Source organism: Falco cherrug, chromosome 6, assembly GCF_023634085.1.
Source record: "Falco cherrug isolate bFalChe1 chromosome 6, bFalChe1.pri, whole genome shotgun sequence".
Lineage (NCBI taxonomy): Eukaryota > Metazoa > Chordata > Aves > Falconiformes > Falconidae > Falco > Falco cherrug.
The window spans coordinates 82,926,872-82,947,943 of record NC_073702.1 but is presented as its reverse complement, the minus strand read 5'-3'; the positions used below and the strand labels follow the sequence as shown (position 1 = coordinate 82,947,943).

General features: G+C 38.9%; 1 protein-coding gene across 16 annotated transcripts in view; it reads right to left on the bottom strand.

The window, feature by feature from the left end:
* The window catches only part of MTR (5-methyltetrahydrofolate-homocysteine methyltransferase), a 58,048-nt gene that overhangs the window by 19,726 nt on the left and 17,250 nt on the right, over positions 1-21,072 (bottom strand). For 9 of the 16 annotated variants that reach the window (XR_008732908.1, XR_008732906.1, XR_008732907.1 and 6 more), the window contains 16 exons: positions 19,242-19,342; positions 18,829-18,890; positions 17,928-17,995; positions 16,768-16,844; positions 15,519-15,631; positions 13,943-14,083; positions 13,119-13,304; positions 12,383-12,562; positions 11,256-11,372; positions 11,009-11,149; positions 7,972-8,061; positions 7,199-7,351; positions 6,489-6,596; positions 2,754-2,854; positions 1,383-1,450; positions 409-529 (listed from right to left, as the gene is read on the bottom strand). Coding sequence is in view for 3 of the 16 variants with exons in the window: in XM_055714674.1 (XP_055570649.1) it covers positions 409-529; positions 1,383-1,450; positions 2,754-2,854; positions 6,489-6,596; positions 7,199-7,351; positions 7,972-8,061; positions 11,009-11,149; positions 11,256-11,372; positions 12,383-12,562; positions 13,119-13,304; positions 13,943-14,083; positions 15,519-15,631; positions 16,768-16,844; positions 17,928-17,995; positions 18,829-18,890; positions 19,242-19,342 (1,827 nt within the window). In the remaining 13 variants the exon portion in view is untranslated. Of the gene's footprint in view, positions 1-408; positions 530-1,382; positions 1,451-2,753; positions 2,855-5,308; positions 5,395-6,488; positions 6,597-7,198; positions 7,352-7,971; positions 8,062-9,312; positions 9,407-11,008; positions 11,150-11,255; positions 11,373-11,876; positions 11,987-12,382; positions 12,563-13,118; positions 13,305-13,942; positions 14,084-15,518; positions 15,632-16,514; positions 16,653-16,767; positions 16,845-17,927; positions 17,996-18,828; positions 18,891-19,241; positions 19,343-21,072 lie in introns of those variants that run through there. The other 7 variants (XR_008732912.1, XR_008732910.1, XR_008732911.1 and 4 more) reach the window with 7 other exon arrangements.

The following is a 21,072-nucleotide window of genomic DNA, read 5'->3' as shown; positions in this document are numbered from 1 at the left end:
AACAGTCCCCTGATGTCAACGCAACCATTTCTGGTCTTGAAATCCTGCATTTTCAAAATGCTTTGTTGAATCGAAACAGAGCACAATCCCTTAGAAGAACAGTATTCTTATGCATATGCGCGTGAACTTTCAGAAGGAAATATAGTACTTCCACATAATGTATACACTTGCAAAATATTTCATTTTTGTGAGTGTTAAGTCCATTAGCTGTTGTGTCCCAACTATTTTTTGCCTTTATATTCTATGACTTCAGATGCAAAATATAACATTCAGTCTTAAGTAAATACATACTAGCACGTACGTTGGGGAAGATGGGAAAGGGAGAGAAATAGCTATGAATTTTCTTTTTTCCCCTAGTTAACACTGTTTTCATACATGTTCCCCATCTTCCCGGCTGAGGTATCTTACTTAGAAGTAGTTGCTCCTCCAATCAGCAACGGAATCTTTATTGCCAATCTCTCCATTTCCTTGGCGACAAAAATCATTTCATCCAAAGAAGGGGTGATGAGACCAGACAGACCAATTATATCTATTGCAAATTTACAAACACACATAGTCAAAAGGTTTAGCAAATCCACTCTAGAAAAACACAGAAATTATTACAGAAATGTTTATTTCGTACATCAAATAGCTTCATGCATCAAGTAGAAAACAGTGAGATAAAAAGTAAAGGTAGTTGCTAGTCTAGAAGCAAGGTTTGACCTAATAAGAAAGTGAAAGCGTTCCAAGAATTAAAGTGATTCCAAATCTCCAGTTTAAGATATTTCTCAGTCTTCGCAGCTGCTGAACACCTACTGCTCTTGTTTCAGCAACAAATATACACTATTTCTGATTAGCAAGGTTCAAACCACAGAAGTTCAGCACTGAGGTGGGAAATAAAACAAAATAGTCTCTGCTCTTAGATACAGCAAATGCTTTCAAACTTTGCCACCTATGTTCCACACAATTCATCTTCTCCAAGATGCAACAGATTTTTTCAAAGCAACTGTAGCTTGTTTCAGAAAGCTCATTATTTATTAGAACAACTCATTCCTGATTTCATACTCGCTGATCTGGCAGGCTGAATGCCAAGTTCTTTTACTGATTTAAGATCAACATGAAGTTATTTAACCTTTTCAGGTTTCCACGTATCCATCTGTAAAATAAATACTAAAACATCTCTCTTGGAGTTGTCCTTTTGATACAGGTTTTCAGTTCCTCGGGCCAAGTTTCAGGGAAGTGCCAAATACTAAATAATTACTATTGTTAATGAAAAGTTCTGATTTATTTGAAGACAGTCTGACCAAATCATACACAGCACAGGAATATAATAAGTAGCAATAAAAAATGCGAGTGGGGTTTAAAATCAAACAATTCGGGAGTACTAATGAATCTCTCTATACCTGCTTTGTTCTCAATAGCAGCTCTCAGGATCTTGTCACATGGAGTCATGACTCCTAAATCAATAACTCTGTAAAGAGAAGTGAGATGACACAAGATCCTTTTAAAAACACAGAAAATTTCTCCTAAAGGGCAAATAAACTTGCTCTTAGTGTAAATTAATGACCTAAAATTTAAGTTAAAATTGAGATTCTAGCTTGTTTCTATTAAGACCCCTGTAGGGAATTTTAATTTAGGAAATACCTCTGGGTCTGGCAAAATTTTCAATGTAGCAGAGTTTCAGATGATACAGTACGTAAGAAAATTCAAGTGTAAGATGCTTTCTATTTTTTTAATTTTTTTGTGGTTGTACTGAGTCTGGCTAAGATGGAGATAAGAAGCATTGTATTCCTATTAACCCTAGCCATTGGCAAGGTTTTTATTTGTTTCACATAAGCCACCCCAACCTGCTAGCTTCATTTAGCCTCACTCATACTCATGGTGACAGAAAACACTACAGCTCAAGAAAGCCTGAAACCAATAGTCAGAATTTCAAGATATAATGAAACAGAATGTACTGCATATACACAGCACTGCTACTGGTTTCAGTCCTTTGTGTTTTAAAATAGAGATAATTTTGGCTCTTTTTAGAGCAAATTACAGCCCCAAGCCAAAAACAAAACTAAAGGAATGAACAGAGTTCCAAAGCAGATTCAGCTTTGAACAACATTTGACATTTGACAAAGAGCTCTGACAGAAACATCATCATTCCTTCCGACACTGTTGCCAACCCTGCCATGTACACAGACCTTGCAAGAGCTGACTTCTCGTGAAGTTCTATCTTTTGAAGCTCAGAAACAGGATGAGAATCTCATGTCTGTCTTAATGAAACATACACCTGCACGTTTCTAAAACTTCAGTTAAACAGCCTAAAAAAACCACACTAAAAGGTTCGTTTGAATCTTACAAGACTTCCTTCTCCCCAACACAACCCACAACGCACACATCATCTTGCCTGCTGCGATTGTCATAGGTTTTTTCAAACATTATACTTATACATTTTAGACATTATACTTAGTGTATTTAACTAATATAAAACAAATACAAAAATGGATGTTCTCATCTACATTTCAGCCGATGTTAAACTGTATCCACCTCAGACAGTGATTTATTAGAAAAAAAGTATTAAAGGAGGAGGCTACACTCCTCTTGCCTCCTCAATAGTAGCAGCTGGTGTGATTTGTGTTTTCAACCACACCTTGGGAACAGAAAACAGTTCCCAAGAAATGCCCACCTCTTATCACCACAGTTGCAGCTAGCCTAATAAATAATTAATATTAATTAGTCAGCTTTACACAGTTGTGTTCCCAGCTACCTAATGTTAGTCTGTTCACCTGAAGTTGTTGCAGCCTAGAACGACTCCCACAATGTTCTTGCCAATATCATGGACATCTCCTTTCACAGTTGCCAGTACTATTGTACCACGATAAGGATCCTGAAAGTCAACCAACACAAAAGTTAAATTACTCAGAAGCCTCAGTATGTTTGCACAGATCATTCAACAATGCAACTCTAATCCACAACTGGGACTTCTCTTGTACAAGTAATTGCAAAGCATATTAGAGGTAATATAGTCAATATTAAAAACTATTTTGAAAGATCCAGGTAATAAAAACTTGCACATTAATTGTTCTTGCAAATTGCCTCCATGTTAATCAAAAATCTGTGTTAAAAAAAACAAAATCGCAGATAAAAAATTCCAGATCTGGACAGCATTTTGTACAGTGCAATAACTGAACTCCTAAGGTATCTCTGCTCCAAATATAAACCTCACCAACATAGAGTTTAAACAGATTAAATGTTTAGAACAAAAGGGTACGAACACTCACAATAACATGCCTGTTTGTGTGTCAAGAACAATCTTTCAATGCAATGCTAAGAAGAATAAGTGGAATTAGCAAAAGCAGAAGACTCATTTTTTTATGCAATATAAATAGCAAGGGAGGCATTTCAGTGCAGTGATGAGGCTACTTCAGACTACCCAAGCTGAACAAACAGGCTGGAAAAATGATCTCCTTGAAGAAGGAAAGCTGCACTGTCACAAACTGGTCCTAGCCTAGATGGCATTCAGCACTGATAAAGGGGGCATACCAGCAGGGCAGCACTGGAACTTCCTATAACAAATCTCCACCGGGACACAGGCTCTTGTGCTACCTTTTTAGTTGCATAATCAGTGTTGTCATTTGGAGCAGCTCCAGGCTCTCACAGTGCCACGCTGAGCTGGTGCAGGATCAGATGCCAGCAGCAGACTACTTAAATGGCATAGAATTTAAATAAAGTGGAAACCTTAGCATACTCCATGTGAAACTACAGAATATTTTTCTGGACGGTATCTCATCTCCTTTGCAGGTGGCAGAACTGGAGGATTAGAGCCTTCTATGAAGCACATTGTATTTCTGCACAGTATCAAGTAGCTCTCTACTTCATGAGCCTACATTGCCTTTGTAGTTACTATTTACTGGGGGGGAAAAAAAACTTTGTATATTACCAAGAGTGATACTAGCATTTCCCATGGTCCTGACACATCTGTTGAATAAAATTGCCGGATCCCCACCAATGCTGATGTTTACTAAAACCTATTATCACCCACTGCTCCTGTTTTACAGATGACTGGGGAACAGAAAAGGCAAAATGGAGGACTTTAAGTCAGCCACTTCAGTAAATCAGTAAAAAAAACTGCAGCTGAAAACATACTGCTGGAACGTAAGAAAAAACTGGAGAAAGAACAAAAAGTGCTGCCCACGCATATCATACCCAATAACTACTGATGATTTAACCAGTGATTGGTATTCAAGAAAAAAAATTGCATTTGCACATGAGAAGGAAAATGTGTGCTAGGCAGCAAGCAACATGGGCCACAGCACACACCATTTTAAATCAACCCTATTTAGGGCACACTGTGATTTTCAATTGTCTGGAGCAAAGAGGTCCTCAAGTTCTGGGCACACATCCAAAGGGCTGCTTTTTAAAAATCTTGATAGAGATCCACAGCCACAGCTATTTATCCTCAAATGTAACTATCGATGCCTTGCATTTCCTGGCAGTCTGAGGCTAAAACTGTCCTGGAGGTTACAGTAGCCTGGGTAACATCAGACAGATCAGACACCAGAGTCTGCAAATCATTTTCCTTCAAGTCAACATTTAATTTCAGAGATGATGCAGCTGTGTTTTCCTCTCTCACCAATTCTCTATAGAGTGACATTATTTCGAAGAGGAAGGCGCTACCATCCCTTCTTGCCCAGCAGAAGGTAGAGGAAGCAGGACAGAAGCCTGACTTTTTTCCTCCTCCTCTCCTCAGCCACACAGAATATCTCAGTCTCTCTAGAGTGCTTGCTATATTTTTAAAGAACCTCTCAAATTCTACTACACTTTTTAGCCAGAGATTTAAGTGCCAGGGGGTTCACAGTGGATCCTAATCAAGTGCTTATGGAAGCAATGGAGTAATGATTTTGACAGACTTCAAATAGCATCAGAACAAACCAGAAGGTGCCAAATACCAGCATTGTCATCTGAATTAAAATAAAAAAGAACAGCATGAGCAGGAGAGAGATGACACATAGAAAGGTGACTCATGGCAGCCAGAGAACAGATCCGCTTGAGATACTGGAGATAATACACCTTCACATCCAGGAAGAGCAGGGAGAGGAGACTAGGCACTCTCCTTCTTCCATTAAGATAAGGTTTGACTATCCAGTCATTTTTCTTTCTAAATATTTGCTATATTGCATTACATTTACGTTGGACAATCACACAACACATCCCCAGCAAATGGCAAGATACAGTATAAGAGGATTTCAAGGGAAGAATTAGGAACCATTCAAATATCCACAGAAAGGAAACCAAATGAAATACACAAATATCACAGTTTAGCAAAATTCTGCTTTTTTACCTTTTGTGTGTGTGTGTTAAATACCAGATTCTGATAATAGCTATTGTCTCTGACAACTCATGAAGACAAGGTAAGGTTCCACAGGACTGAAGAAAAGTAAATGTACATAAAACTTAGATTTCATAGTCAGACAAGACAAGAGAAGAATAAAAATATCTAACAACCAAAACTGTAAGTACCTATCACATTATAAATATAGCAGGAAACAGCAGACATGAGTAATCAAAAGAGGATTTTGTCCTATTAATTTGAATTCCCTTTTCTACTGAATAGAATCCTGCCAGTGTGGAAAAAACAAGGGACATCCTGTACCCTCATTTTCCAATGCTCTTCCTATCTCATATGCCGTTAACCAAATTTGGAAGAAATTACTTCAAATATATGCACAGGTAGCTAATAAAACTATCCTCAGGCACTATCAACTGTTAGCTGTGAAAGAGGAAATGCTATAAAGGAAAGGCCCACAAGGACCTAAAAAATATTTTCAATTATATGTATTTTACATATTACATAAAAAGTAGTCTTCAGAAACTGGTGGAAAAACACACATATGAAAAGACAACTATATTCAGATCCTTCTTTCACAGACCCTTGTCTCCTGCAGCTTGGTCATGGCTACACATGCAATGAGCATCCTATTCTACCATAACAAGAGGTCTTGAAGTCACAATTTATGAACAAAAAGGATGGAAGAATTTCGTTTGCTTGGCTAGGAGATTGATCATGGCTAGGGGGAAGGAAAGAGCTGAATAAACAGACAAATGGCAACAGGCTTTGAACATGCAAAAGGGAGTTCCAGAGTTCACTGAGGGCAGAATTAGTAGGGGAAAAAAAAAGGCAAAAATTGCCCTGAAGTTAGAAGTACCATAAATAAGTAACACTAGAATGAAATGCCTACAAAAACACAAGAAATAAGTAACACCGGTATAAAGGGCCGACAAAGGCTGATGGCATCCGTCAGGAAACTTGTGACAACAGCTCAGGCACATACCAATCAGAGTTCCACAAAACCTGCACTGTATGAATTTCAGACCTACTTCAAATTATGCCAAGATTGTCAGTTTCCATGTGACTGCATCAACTCTCCAGCATGAAAGCTGAGTGTCATTAGCAAAAAATAGTTTTAATACTTATCATGGCATGCCGTGAAAGAGTTACAGCACAAAGAACTGTGTCTTGCCTTTTCCTCTATGCTGCCTTGTTGGGCTCTTCTTTCCTCTCTTTCTTTTTCCATATAGGGAATAAGATGACCCACTGCTTTCTTCATAACTCGAGCAGACTTTATAACCTGCATAAATGAAGGGGGATAGGGGTTTAGGGGGAAGGTAATAATCAACAAAAATCAGATATAGGAATAGCCTCAGATTTCCCTAGGCTTTCTTTTATACCCATTCAAACAATAAGCAAGACTTCATTTTCAAACCCAGGTCCCAGGTTTGCAGCGCGTTCTGTGGCAGCAGGCTGCTGGCCCGACGGGACCAAGGGTCTGCACGGGACACTTGCTCTCACAGTGCAGCCTCTCAGACCGCTCACACTAGAACTGCAAGTCACAAACAGGCCCAGACTTGGAAAGTACTAAATACAGCAATTTTCATTTGGATCTTTTCTCTCCTTTGCTCTTTTTCATAGGCCCAAACTTAAAACTGCTTTTCAAATAAAGCAAAAACACCCAGAAGAAAGGAATAAAAGATGTAAAAAAGATGTAAAAATACATAAAGAAAAGTCAAGTTCCAAAGGAAAGGAAAAATAGGGCTGCTTCTTAGCAGCACCTGAATTTTCATGATTAATGTGCTATATTTGAATAAACAGCCAGCATAGAATGTCTTGGCTACATTTTATAACGCTAGTTTTTTCAAAATAGGAAAATATATTAAATAATTTTCTCATTACCTGAGGCAGAAACATCTTTCCAGCACCAAAAAGATCACCAACGATTTTCATGCCATTCATCAAAGGCCCTTCAATTACATTTAGAGGTCTAGGATATTTTTTCTGATTTAATCTTGCTTCTTCTGTATCTGCAGTGACATACTTCTCAATGCCCTGGGGAAAAAAAAAAAAAAAAAGAGAGAAACTTATCTTGCTAGAAATACAGTTTTTATTTAGTTGCCTTCTCCCCACAAAAAAAAAAAAAAAAAAAAAAAAAAATCACAATGAAAGTACAAACAGGCACTTTAAATACCACTAGTCTTTAAGGATACCTCAAACGTGTATTTAAAATAGGTAGCCTTTGCTTCTTTGGAAGCAAAACACTGTATTCTTAGGCATATAAAGCTACTCAAAGCAAGAGTCCACAGTATTAACAGGTTTGGTTTTCTTAATGACATCATAAGAAAATACAAACATTCAAAGATTGCTTCCTCAGCACAAATGCCACTCAGTGTGGCACTGTTAAAGGAACAAAAAAAACCACCCTACAAATTAAAAGCAGTATGTTTCTACCAACATAACAGAATAATATTAAGGGTCAAAGACTTCAACTTGCGAAGTTTAAAGACAAATCACTCTTTTCTTGAAGTTAATATATTATTCATTACTAATCAGTAGCTTTTAAAAGAACAGTGGTTGAAGAATTTTTAAAGCCAAAAGTTTTGCTTGAAGTCTAAGCTGAGATCATGCCTCTGAAAGCTGACAAGTAGGACAAGTTTTCTGCACAGACGCACCTTTATGAGAGCATATTCCAGCCTTTCCTCCACAGCGCTTTTCCGCCACTCATCAGTCTGTATGACTTTTCTTCCTCCCTGGGCATTTTTCTGAAAAGGAGACACAACCATAAGAGCCTGCAAGCATAAAAAGTACAACTGTGGACTTCACTTTTATAAAAGTGAGGATAATTTCAAATATGGAGCCATAAAATAATTTTAGATTATTCAAAACATTTTTCATATACATGCAAATCATATTGCAAATGCATACGATGTACCACAGACGCTTATGGCCTACATCTCAAAGAGTATATACCTCAACGAAGATCTAAACAAAACAGGTGGGGGGGGTGGGGGAGGTGGAGGAAAAAGAGAGAGTTTAATAATTTTCACTCCCTTAAAAACTTTAAAATTCTTAATCTTAAGGGGTTTACTTCTGGGAAAATAATTTAAATTGATTCCTGGCCCACACACTACACTTCATTTTAAAAAATCTAATTAATTTGGCACTAATTCAGTTTCTGCTGGAATAGGTTATGTTATTCCATATCACAGATGTGCCTTCCATCAGACAGGCTACAGAACTACTGTTCTCGCGCACACAGACTGTCCCAAACCCCTGCGTATTCTCTTTGCCTCACACTCTGCTTTGCTACAAATGCAAAGGCCAAAAGGGTTTCCCAGTGCAAGAAAGCTGGTAAGGCCCCAGCCCAGGAAAGCTCACGGAAGAGCAGCCTTTCCATTACTTCAATGACCACACTTTTAGGCAAGTCATTTCTTTTCCTCCCTCACTCATTTGACATAACCTGACATCTTTCAGTCTTTATGAACCTCTTGTACTTTTGAGTGCTCATCAGCAAATTTTTAAAGATAGAGCCATGGGAAAAGCCACAGAAACAAGATTTCGCACGTGGGAAAAGAAACTAGAGCAAGTTTTCATCCATGTTTATACAGATGTTGGCTAACTTCTGTTATTCGATGAAAAGGTACCAAGTGCTCCATAACCTCTGGCCAGACACTTTAGGAAGGGAACCATTCCAACCTAAAAATAACCCACGAAGCTGTTACGGTGGGCATGCAGGGACCACAGTGGCAAACACTACATGCAGATATTTAAAACCAGGATGACTATACTGCATGCTGAGGATGAAAAAGTCTGCCATTTGAAGCACAACTCCCATTACCAGAAATGGATGAAGTTTCAGGTTGAGAATGTCTGCAGCTACATACTTTAAGGAAAATGTTTTTTAATCTCAAACTTCAAATGAAGACTGATCTCCTAAATCTGCAAGGATTAAGTTCCTCATTTTTCCCCACAGGTCTAGCATTCAAGCAACTGGCAAGATACATCACTATTACCTGTAGGAACTAGGAGGAAACTTCACTGGTTCTGTATTAGAGGTGCAATACTTGAAATGGGACTGCGAATTCTATGTTCTTTGTGCAGAATAAACTGCAGTAATTGGAAATAAAAAGAACATATGCACTTACTGACTAATGAATACACTTTTGTGTTTAAAAAAACCCCACCCTTAGACAAAAAGATTTAGAGCCATTCAATTCCACTATATCAAAGGATGGTCTGAATAAATATGTTGAAATACCCCCGAAATTCCAAAATATTATGTAATAAACCTTCTCATTGTCTGTAAGTGACTATCTATTTGGAGTCTCACATTTGTCCAGAGCCAAGACAAAACCCGTCAGGATTCTTACCTCCAGTGAAAATCTGAAAGTTGTAATATTTCATGTTAAATTTTAATAGAGCTTTTAAAGTTGTTTTGAACCCAGAGCGTGTCTCTCTTATGCAGCTGGGGGCTGTTTTACTCCTACAATAAAACTACCAACATGAAAAGAGAAATTCCAACAACAGGTTCTCAAAAACTTCTAGACCTAGAAAAAGTCACCATCTACTTCAATTTCTACTTTTCATGCTCCATTTAAATTCACACATTGCTTTCACAGAAACACTGCTTAAGCAATCCCTTTCTAATTCTCTTTCTTGTTTTTTTCTTTATGCAACCCTGAACACCCTAATGGTACAACTATGCTTATGCAGACAACATCACTCCCAGCTGAATTGTTTAGATCCTAAAGAGCAACATCTAAACCAGCCTAAGCACAAGGGATAGGGACAGTCTTCCCGTAGTGGTTTTCAACATGTTGCCATTGTTCTTAAAAAGCACACACTATCGTAGGGCAAACTACAAACGAAATGAAGCTGTGGACAGAAATAATACCTCCAGCAGCTACAAAATGGGCATGCCAACCTCCCTGTATGTTAAATCTCAAGCCACCTAACACAGAAAGATTTTTGCTGTATTCTGTTCAAAGAGGATTTCTCCAGTCATCTTACGGCTAATAATCTGGAAAACTTCAGGTCTGTAATCTTTGTCTTTTATCACCACTGTCATTAGAGCATCTCAAAACCACTAAATAGCCGGTCCTCGTTCTTGAAATGAGTTACATGAACTGGAAGTCTGTGGTACAGCCAGGAACCGCAGGCAACTATTTCACGTTTTAAATACACTCCAAGCAAACCATTACCACTGCAGAGACAGGCTCCTACATTGGTCTCCTACAATGCACTTGTCAATTAAGCTCCAGCACCAAGATTTGCTTCAGTTGCGGACTGGCCGTTTCTAGTTTTTGTTTGTTTATGAAGAGGTTTTGTTTTGTTTTTTTGTTTGGGGGGGAGTTTGGTTGGAATTTTTTGCTTCTTACTGTTTTTTGGTGTGGTTTTGTAGGGGGGTTTGTTATTTTTTTTCTTTTTAAAAGAATGCCTATGCAGCTTGGTCTCCTAAAGCACTAGGAAGATCTCTGGTTCAGGATCTTTCAAGGCACCTCTGAAACTGGAGAAGCTCAATCTATCACAGAGTTCACATTTTATTCTGTATCAATAGCTGAACCACTTGTAGTATCATTAGTAACTTCTAACACCTGAAGTTAGATTGACACATGCAGTTTATAAGCTGTTCTACCTATCATCAGCAGGGAGGTATTAAAGTTCAGATGCTAAGCTAACTCCTATTCAAAGTTTAAAACTGGAAGTTACTTGAGCATAATGTAGAAGTTTCTCTGTCGCATCAGGATCTTTGTTCCAAATTAGATTCTCACACAGCTGTAGCAATTCCTTGTGGATATCATCATACACTGGTAGATTCCCAGCATTCACAATTCCCATGTCCATACCATACTGAAAAAAAACCAAAAAACATACAGAATCGCCCAGGCAGGGCTGTCAGACACAGCACTGCACATCTGCCAAGCACAAACATATGGAAGCCAAAAGCACATCGTACCTTAATCGCATGGTAAAGGAACACCCCATGCATTGCTTCTCGAATGACATCCATCCCTCGAAAGGAGAAAGACAGATTGGAAAGACCTCCACTTATCCTGGCTCCTGGCAGTGTTTCCTATAGGAATTGAATTGCACATAGATTTTTAGAAAAGCGCTTTCCAAAAAGGAAACCTAAGCAAAGCATTCAGTCCTTAAAACCGTCGGCCCCTAAGCTGCAGTGCATTGGTTATATGCACTTTCCTCTCTTCCCTGTTCCAGATCTTTCTAGTTACTCAAATTCATAACAAGTAATTCAAATCTCTATAGAAAAAAGATACAAGTGAAAGGAAAAATCCAGCCTCGTTATGTGTAAGCCACTACCATGGTTTCCACAGTCATAGGTGCTGTTCTAAACATATCAGTCCTCCCACAGCAGCACTCCAGATTTTCCCCAAGCAGACCTACTTATAGCTCTTCCATCCCCCACTCCTCTGGAAACAGAAGCAGCCAACCCGCCTGCTTGCAAGTCTCAGGAGCAGACTGTAGCTGAGCAGCTAGCCTCAAGGGTGCAGCCTCCCTTCCAGAAGCTCTCTGGTGACAAAATAACCCAGGGGGTGTTCAAGCCCCAGACTGCTACTCACAGAGCATCTCCAAACCAACCAAGTTGCCTTCTGAAACACAACAGTGCAGCTTCCTTGGCTGTGTTCAGGTGATGCTCTTCACTGCTGTGCTTCCTTACACACATTTTGGCTAAATAAGAAGTCAGATTACTGCACAAATCCCTTCCACAGAAATGTAAATTTTACTAACTTTAAAAGGCAGTTTTCACATACCTTCAAAGAGGTCCTTTTAGCTAGAACACGAATGTGATCGTTATCTCATTTAATTATTATAGTACATTTACAGTAGAGAAAATGGATTGAAATATATGTGTAGAACTATTTCAGGTTTTTTTACTGGAAATACAGTAATATTAGGGAGTGGCTGCACTTCAGAGAAATAGTACCCTTGCTAACTGAAAATGCATATCATTTTGCAGCAGTTTGTTGTTGTTTGGGGGCTGGAGGTGTTCTTCTGTCTTGTGGTGGTTTAGGTTTTTAAGTAATCTCACAACATACTTCAAATTAAAATAAGCTTACAACTCACTTTTATGGTTTTAGTAGCATTGATAAAATTAATGGCATACAGGTTATGTTCTTCCATTCCGGTTCCTATGGTTAAAATATTAGGGTCGAATATTATATCATTTGGATTGAAGTGCACTTTTTCCACAAGGAGGTGATAAGCTCTGGAACAGACTGCAATCTTGGTTTCTGTTTCTGTTGCCTAGTGGAGAAAAAGAATTCTGACAGGAAGCTTAGAAACAACATAAAAAATTAACTCCCCAGAAATCAGAACATCACGAATATTAGCAAAGGATTACCTATACGATTTTTGTATTAAAAGTATCACCGCACCTGTACCTGCAGGTTTGACTCAACTTATTAAAAACAATTCTGTTCCCCAACATTTCATCATCCAATGTGAAGTTAAATATGTGGGTTTTGACATAACTAAATTAATTCCTAGAGATTGCGCTCTCATGCAAAACTCAGCTTTTGATCTAAAAAAAAAATCTATGAAGGAAGGAAGAGTTCAGCACGTCTGAATAGCATGAGACACGCTCTTGTGCTAGCAAAGCTACACTTAGAGCAGTATTTGTATTCCTCAAACATGGGATCAGCATAGGAAATGCTTATATATCAGGGTCAAAACTATTGCTAAGACTACAGACCTCTTTGCATCACCTGTGTCAATGAAACCAAACAACTTTGTCTTGTGCGAGAGTACGAAAGCCTCGCACTCCAGAAGCAAAATAGCTCTCCTTTAAAGAAACACTCACCTGTCCTGTTTCATCAAAAGCCATGACAACCACAGCTGCTCCATACAACTTAATTTTCCTTGCTTTCTCCAAAAAGTCTTCCTCGCCTTCCTTCAGACTGATGCTGTTTACAATGCACTTCCCTTGGCAACATTTCAAGCCTGCTTCAATCACTGAAAAATTTGAGGAGTCAATGCATAATGGCACCTGTAAATAACAGACAAGTCAGTCGGAGGAATACATGCAAGTTATGAATTAGAGTTCCACATGCTGTCTGCCCATTTGGACATGAAAACGCACACAACATTAATCAGCATTTACAAATAAAAAAAGTTTCCAGATGGTATTTGTAGAGTCACTTTAAATGCAAAACTCAGAGCAAATTTAACTCCAGAGCTTCTACAGCAACACCACCACATACCACATAGAGACCTCTACTTCCCCCCTTATCGTCTTGTGTTTCTGAATTAGCTACTCACTTTTAGAGAATGTAAACTGCAGAAGTATCTTTTAAAACCATCCTATATCCATAGCATTCTAAGTTTTATGGAAAGCAATACCATTGTGCACTATCAGTATACAGATTATGGCTCTCAACTGCTGCAAAAGGTACCTGCATTCAGCTTTTCTAACCAATGAAAAGGACTAGCATATATTTAGCTAAAATCAGGTAAAGAATGTTAAAAACTCTGTTTCCCCCAAAGGCCTTTCCTATTACAGTACCTCTTCCTCTTGTGGGACACCTATACTGTTTACTAAATAAATCAATATCAAAGTTTTCTGAAAGGCAATTTCCATCTCAATAAAATGTTCTTGATTGTGCTTTGGAGTGACTCAATTACAACCTTTGCAATATCAGGTTCTGAAGAAATCAAGTTACAAAATCTGGTCATTGCAGCAAGCCCATCCAGCATCCCATCATCCATATTAATGTCAAGAACCTGGGCCCCCATCTCAACCTGCGATTTGGCTACATTCAGGGCTTCCTAAAGAACAAAGCCAAAAACACAAAAGTACAATCAGTAGATAAAAGCACAGTCATTCTCAGGATAACATTTCACTTCTCTAAAATAAGCATGCAGCCAAAAACTTAAAAATGTATAAGGCATCCCATAAAAGATAAGGAAATGGTCTTGTGATGTACAACATAGAAAAACTGTTAGTACGGCACAACTGATAACTAATTTGTTCACAAAAATATGACGCCAGAGACCTAATGTGCTGGTAGTGCATGGTAAAAAGGACTTCTGACTGTACAAAATTACAGGAAATGTCTCCATGATGGTATGGAATAAGTCTTGCATCACAAGCTCTGCTGTTTTCTAACACAGAGTACTTAATTTCTGGAGGTTGTTTGACATTTTTTTCCAGCTGCAGAATAATCATCAAGCACTAAGAAGAAAATACTAGAGCTTTCTCTCTGGCCTGCGTAATTATCTGAACACCCATGTCTGTTTGCTTTCATTTTTTGTCACTCTGCAGACACAACATAAAAAAGAAAGATGTTTTTAGTTGCTCACAGTCCCTAATAAACTGTGTTTAAAGCTGTCTTTATTTAATAGGTCTAACCTGCATCATGACTTCTAAGGGCTTAAGAGTCAGACTTCCTAAAAAAAAAACACAAACAAAAAACAAACCGCCAAAAAAAAAAACAAAACCCAAAACCACAACCATAAGGCTTTAATTTTGATTGCATCAACTGTAACAGCAGAGCGTATTCTGGGGCGGAGTCTCAGCTCTCAAGAAACATCACTTTACTTATTGTGTGAACGTTAAAGTAGCAATTTACACCAGTATAGCATGAGTCCTCCAGCCTTTTCATTTCTGTCCTACAGCTGTTTCAGGAAACCAATTAACCTTCTAAGCACCTTCTTCTATATCAACTGTCATGTAGCATGATGGAGCCAGTGATCAAAGTATTTAAAGAATAGATGCAACCATAATGCTGACCAGGATTGGAGCAGGAAGGAAAAGAGGGAGGGTTGCACAGTGCTACAATCTATCCCAAGTCAGATGTACCCCACATGTTGGAGGGGAGGATTACTCCCACTTTCCTTCCTCCATCCTCTGTAAATCCACCCCTAGATACAGCAGAGACTAGGCCACTTTCCAAACGGTCATCAGCTGTGTCATTTAATTCAAAATGGAAATTCACATTTCCTGTAACACTTGTCAAAAACAAACAAACAAAAAAACCAAAACAAAAAAGAGCCCTTGTAAAACCCTTCTCACAAATTTATCAGGAGCTGGTCAGCACAGAAACAAAGGACAGTAAGAAAGTAAATTCTCCTCGTTTTCTTACTCTTGTAACTGATGTGGAATACTGCTTTGTGCCAGCAAAACAAGCAACTATTAACACAGTTCAATACAGCAATGAAAAATATGAGCATCAGCTATAAAGATTATTGTTAAAATGTATACTTCATAGTTGCCTGCCATGATGAGTTTAGCAAACTTCCGTGATCCCGCAACGTTGCAGCGTTCGCCAATATTAACGAAGTTGGTGTATGGCCCAATCCTGAATGGCTCCAGACCTTAACGTATTTGTAAAAACAGGAAAGAAAAAACTTTGTAAGACAGATAAAATCACTTTTCTTAACTGTGAAATAGAGGTGGATCTCTCTTTAAGAATAGTGATTTCTCAGCACATCAGGATGTACCCAAATCTAATAAGTAACTAGCAAAGAAATGCAATGAAACAACTTCCAGCACATATGCCAAAGGTTTCTATCCTTCCTCAATGACAGTCAATAATTTACCTGACCCACAAAAAATCCAATGAATCTGTCCAATATAAAACAACGTGAAGCTACAATTCTTTGGGCATCTGCGTGTATGCACATACACGCCTTCTCTCAACTTCCAACTATGTTATCACATGACTCTACCACCACCACAGAAGTCATCTACTGAACTGACTGACAAACAGGGACAGCTCTTAACCACATACCCAAGTTGACAGAAACAAGCCAAGTGGAACCCTCGGGTAGCAGGCAACTCAGAGGCAAACAAACTTTACAGCAGTCCAGAATAAGCTAATGCATGAAGCTACAGGCCAACCACAATTTATTTAATTTATGCTAAATTGATCTGACTTCTAGATTACAGTACCAGAACAAAAAGAAGGTGCTGTTTTACCTGGATACGTGGCCCACAGGCTAAAGAGAAGGCCTGGCTGAGGAACACACAGATCTAGACTTTGCTAAAACAAAAGACATTTTAGACCTGGATGTATGGCTGGAACATCGTCCTAGCACAACTGGAACAACGTCTGAGGCAACACAGGGCAGCTCTCTCACAAGAGGTGAACAAGGATCTCGTTCCAGCTCTGCCATCAACCGTAATCAAATCAAATACCTGACCTTTACATGTTTGACCCTCCCCTGATGCCAAGTGAGGATAAAGATACTCACTAACCATTACAAAGTGTCTGAGACTTGCAGAGTAAAATATGCTGGCTTCCTTATGTTATACAAGATTGTAACAAAATGTTCCATTAATCCTTTGGCAAAGCAGTAAGATTTAGGTCTGGTTACACATCCATAAGATTGCTGGATTCAAGAAGAATCAGAAACTTGTAGTGCCACTCTGATCAGCAGAAAAGAGCAAATAAATTTATAAAGGAAGGTTGCATGAGTTATAAAGCTTAAACTGTTACACTCTGTTTTACCTGACAGCAGCATGTATCCTTGAGAGGGAGAAGGTGGAACGCGAGGCTTACAGAATTTCACAGCTTTGGCAATTTTCCTGAGTTACAGAAAGAAGAAAGTGAAGAGTAACGTTTTTGATTAAAATTAAACCACTCCAGACAAGACTCAAACAGAATACACCAGACATATAACTCCATCTCTCATTTAGCCTTGTAGCAGACAAGGCTAATTAGCTAATTTCACTTTGTGTGGCCAAAGGCAAAAACATACTCCCAGAAGACCCTGCCATAGCTATTTGCAGGGAACGTACAAAGCTGAAGATATACCAAATACAGAACATGAGATACTAGGCCAATGGGATACTTGATGGACATCAGAACCACTCCTCAAACTACACTGACTCTTACCGTATTCACGATTTGCTGACCTGAACAACTGCTGATAATTACAGTAAAAAAATCCAATAAGAGACAAACATTGTTCTGGGCTGAGACACACTTCTCAGATGCCAGAATAACTCATGGTGATCACATTCACTTTCTCTTCACTCCAGTCAGGAGTGACACACGGTGTCTTCTACATGTTCACCTACTACCGTTCCTTACCCATTTGTATCAGGGTAAAAATTAATCACAAGGGCCCCTTCCCTTTCAAGTCCAGGTGAAAAAAGGAGGTTTTCCCACTGACCTGCTTCCAGTCAGAAAGATATGAAATCTTCCCTCTGACTGGCCAGGGCTAGCACCAGCTGTACAGCATTCCCAGACCTGTTCAGACATTCACCACCACCACCACGTGTACACACCTTCCTTCCTTCTACCAGCAAAAGAAACCTTAAATTTCACTTTGTGGCTAGGAGTGTGAGAAAGAAAAAGAATGTACAGCATAAGGGAGCAGAGATGGGAACTCTATTCTATCCAATGATAAAGAGGGAAGAGTAATTCCAAAACACTTTCAGATGACAAACCAGCAGAGGTAAAATCTTTGAACCATGCCTCTACTCATTCTTCACAATACACAGAGCTACGAAAGCCAGATTATTTCTCCTCCACATATTGCTGCTGTTAGCATTCAAGTGATCCATCTTTTCAAGGAACTCCAAGACAAGCTATAGAATACTGCTCCACAGAAGCAGCACTGAATTTATTTCCCAGTGCACATAAAGTTGTAGCTCATGAGGTACCTGATATGTGCTGGTGTAGTACCACAGCAACCTCCAACTATGTTGACCAAACCATCCAAAGCAAAATTCTGTAAAAGGGAGGGAAAGATAATTTCATTTCAAGTTAATAAAGGTATCTTTTTTATTTATATCTATATTTTTAAATATGCATTTTTATATAGTTTTTTTCTCCATATGTTAAGCAATTCAGGGGGATCACAAGAAAAAAAGATTAAACTAAAAAAACAATCAGTACTATTTTACTATTTCTTCTCTTTAGGATTTGTTTTGAGATGTGGATACCCAAGTCTAACCAGCAACTTCAACACCTAATTTTAGGAAACTACAGTTGAAACTGGCCTGTTTTATACCAAAGCCCCAGATGAAAACTTGGATGAGTATCAAAGAGTAGCCATATTGTATTATAAAAGGGAATTAACATGCAGCAGATGCTGCATTCTCGCTGATGCACTGCAGCTCCAGCCACGCAGTTCCATCTTGCACAGACCAAGTGCCATGTGGAAGGAAACCCTGCACTGGGACATCACCATCAGCGGTTCCTATACACACAACTCTAAAATCCTGCCAAGTTCACAAAAACTGCTCAGCTTTTCGAACAAGTCCCAAAAGTAGGAACACAAGAGTACAAATGAATAACATCCACAGATCAAGCTGCAGGAAAGCTTAGTGTAGGACATGAAAGTAAGAAAGGTTTTCAGAGTTTCCCAAGCAGTTTTTCCTAACCTGTTATCTCAAATAACTATCATCCCACAAATTGTCTATAAACAATCCAAATGACATATAGAGCCATCTGAGGAAAAATAAAAACCTACACAATGTTGTAAAAAACACACATCAAATACAAGGAAAGAATTCTTGCCTACTAGTATGTCAGATGTGACACATGAGAAATATTTCATACCTTTAGATGCTGGGCAGTCACTTCTGGAGTTTCATCATAACCACCAAAGGTATTGGGAAGACCTTGAAACGTATTTTTTCTAGTATTACAATTTGTTTAAAGCCCACAAGTACAAAATTAAATTCCATAAAAGATATATTTGAAGTAGTTACACTTGTATGAGGACTAAAATGCCTCATTACCCTTGCAACCCTTACTCAATAGACTGTTAATTATGCCGGAGAGCATTCTGGGTTCACTGTCACAGAACTAACAATAGTTACTTTCAGCAGTTTAAAATATTCTTAATCTCTTTTTAATAGTAAAAACAATAATGTTTTCAGGCTAATTCAACTCTATTATTGCTAATGAGATGGAACAGTTGAGTTACGTTTCATCTGCCTGCAAGCACAGGAACATGCACACCAACACACCTGCATTGGGGTAACAGATGATGTAGGCTGTTGTACACTGTCCAACTGTTTCAATGAATGGTCGCATTTCAACTGCCCCTAAGGCACAATTTAAGCCGATACTGGAAAATAAATTTTCAAAAATTATTTTGAGATAAAAACACCGTTTACATCCAAAACGGACAAATGTTAGTGCTGGCAACTGTGAATTCCCACAATCATCTACAACAAAAGCAACGTGATTTCCAATTTCTTTAACCATCATCATCAATACAACGAGACCCTGCAAAAGGAGAACCCTCTGGTGGAAGAAAAGCACAACAGGGAGAGGGCTGGACTGAATTGAACTAGGAATAGTAAATCAAGATTTCATTTCAAAATCCAGGAGGGAAGTGGCAGCATTTTGACAGCAACTGGCAGCAACACGACAGCTCTGTATTTTCTAGGTGAAAGAGAGAACAAGTGGAATGAGAATGACAGACTGGAAAGGAGCTTTCTGCTACAGGAAGTATGGAAAAAGTTGAAAAGGCAAGACCTGCTTCAAGCCACTAACCCAGCATTTTCTTTTCAAATTATGCATAAATTATGTCAGCCTTGGAAGAACCCAAATGCCTCCCCACAATGCCTCATGGAAGCCCTAATAAGCTTGGGCCACTGAATCTGCTACATCTTAGTAACAAGACAGCACTGCAGCAGAAGTATTTTTGCAGGAATAAGCTTCTCAAACAGTTTTACCAGTATACAAGGCACAATCGAGTTTTCCTTCATTTAATGACAGATACATAAACGTGACTTCCACTGACAATGTCTACATTAAAAGGGAATTTTGTCTTTCAGAATGTAAGAGATCTTTTACCTATGTTTCCTGATCTCTCTGCACCATTCTAGAAACCATCTTACAAGAACTGCAAAACTCAAAAGGTGCTCACAGTGCTGCTGGAAGAGGAAGATGTAAAAAAGCTAACTCCTTCCCTGGAGTAACAGTCTCGGAGAAGATGCAAGCTAATCCACTGACACAGGCACAGGCAGCAGCCACAACTCCCAACTCAGTGAGCCACAGAAGCTGCCTCAGAGGTAGCTAAGTTAATAAAGTGCACGTATGCTCACTTAGTTTCCCAGAGGTCAAAAGCAATAAAGCCCTGCACAGGACTGAGAGCACAAAATGGTTTTTTACTTTTCTCCTGTTTCCAAGGAGTAGGCAGGGGCTTGGCAACTGCACAAGCAGTAGCAGCAAATGCTGCAGCCAGATTCACTTACTGAACAGAATGACAAATCCTTGAGATCTGAGGGGCTCACGGCAACATCCAGCACCAGGGCCTCGAATATTGCACAGTCACGTACCAAGACCAAAAAACAGACAAACCCCTTCTCCCAGTCGGGGGTGGGGTGGGGGTGGTGGAGGAGGTGTGGGCATATATGTTTATTTTTTCAAACAGCCAGCTCTACCTTTGAGGTGCTTTTTCTAGTGCACCTCATACAGGCCCTTCTATTTAAAGAGAAAAAAATTTAAAAGCACCCTTTTATTCTTATTTGCCTGTTCAGTGTTTACATACATTTAAATCCTTCATACAGATCCCCTGGATACAAACAGAATGCAGAGAGTATACATCACTCAGAGAGTATACATCACTAATTACAGCAATGATGTTGTGGAATTTATTTCAAAATGGGGCTCATCCCTCAGGATTTTCAAAGCAAAGCAAGGTAAGGATACTTAACAAGACTGTCTTTATCAAATACAGATGAATGCAATGCATTTCCTGCTGTTCAGTCATTCGATTTACAAGCTGCCAGTTTGCACTCCCCACATCCTCTTTTTAAGCTCTCTCCTACATTAAGCAGCTCCATCTCT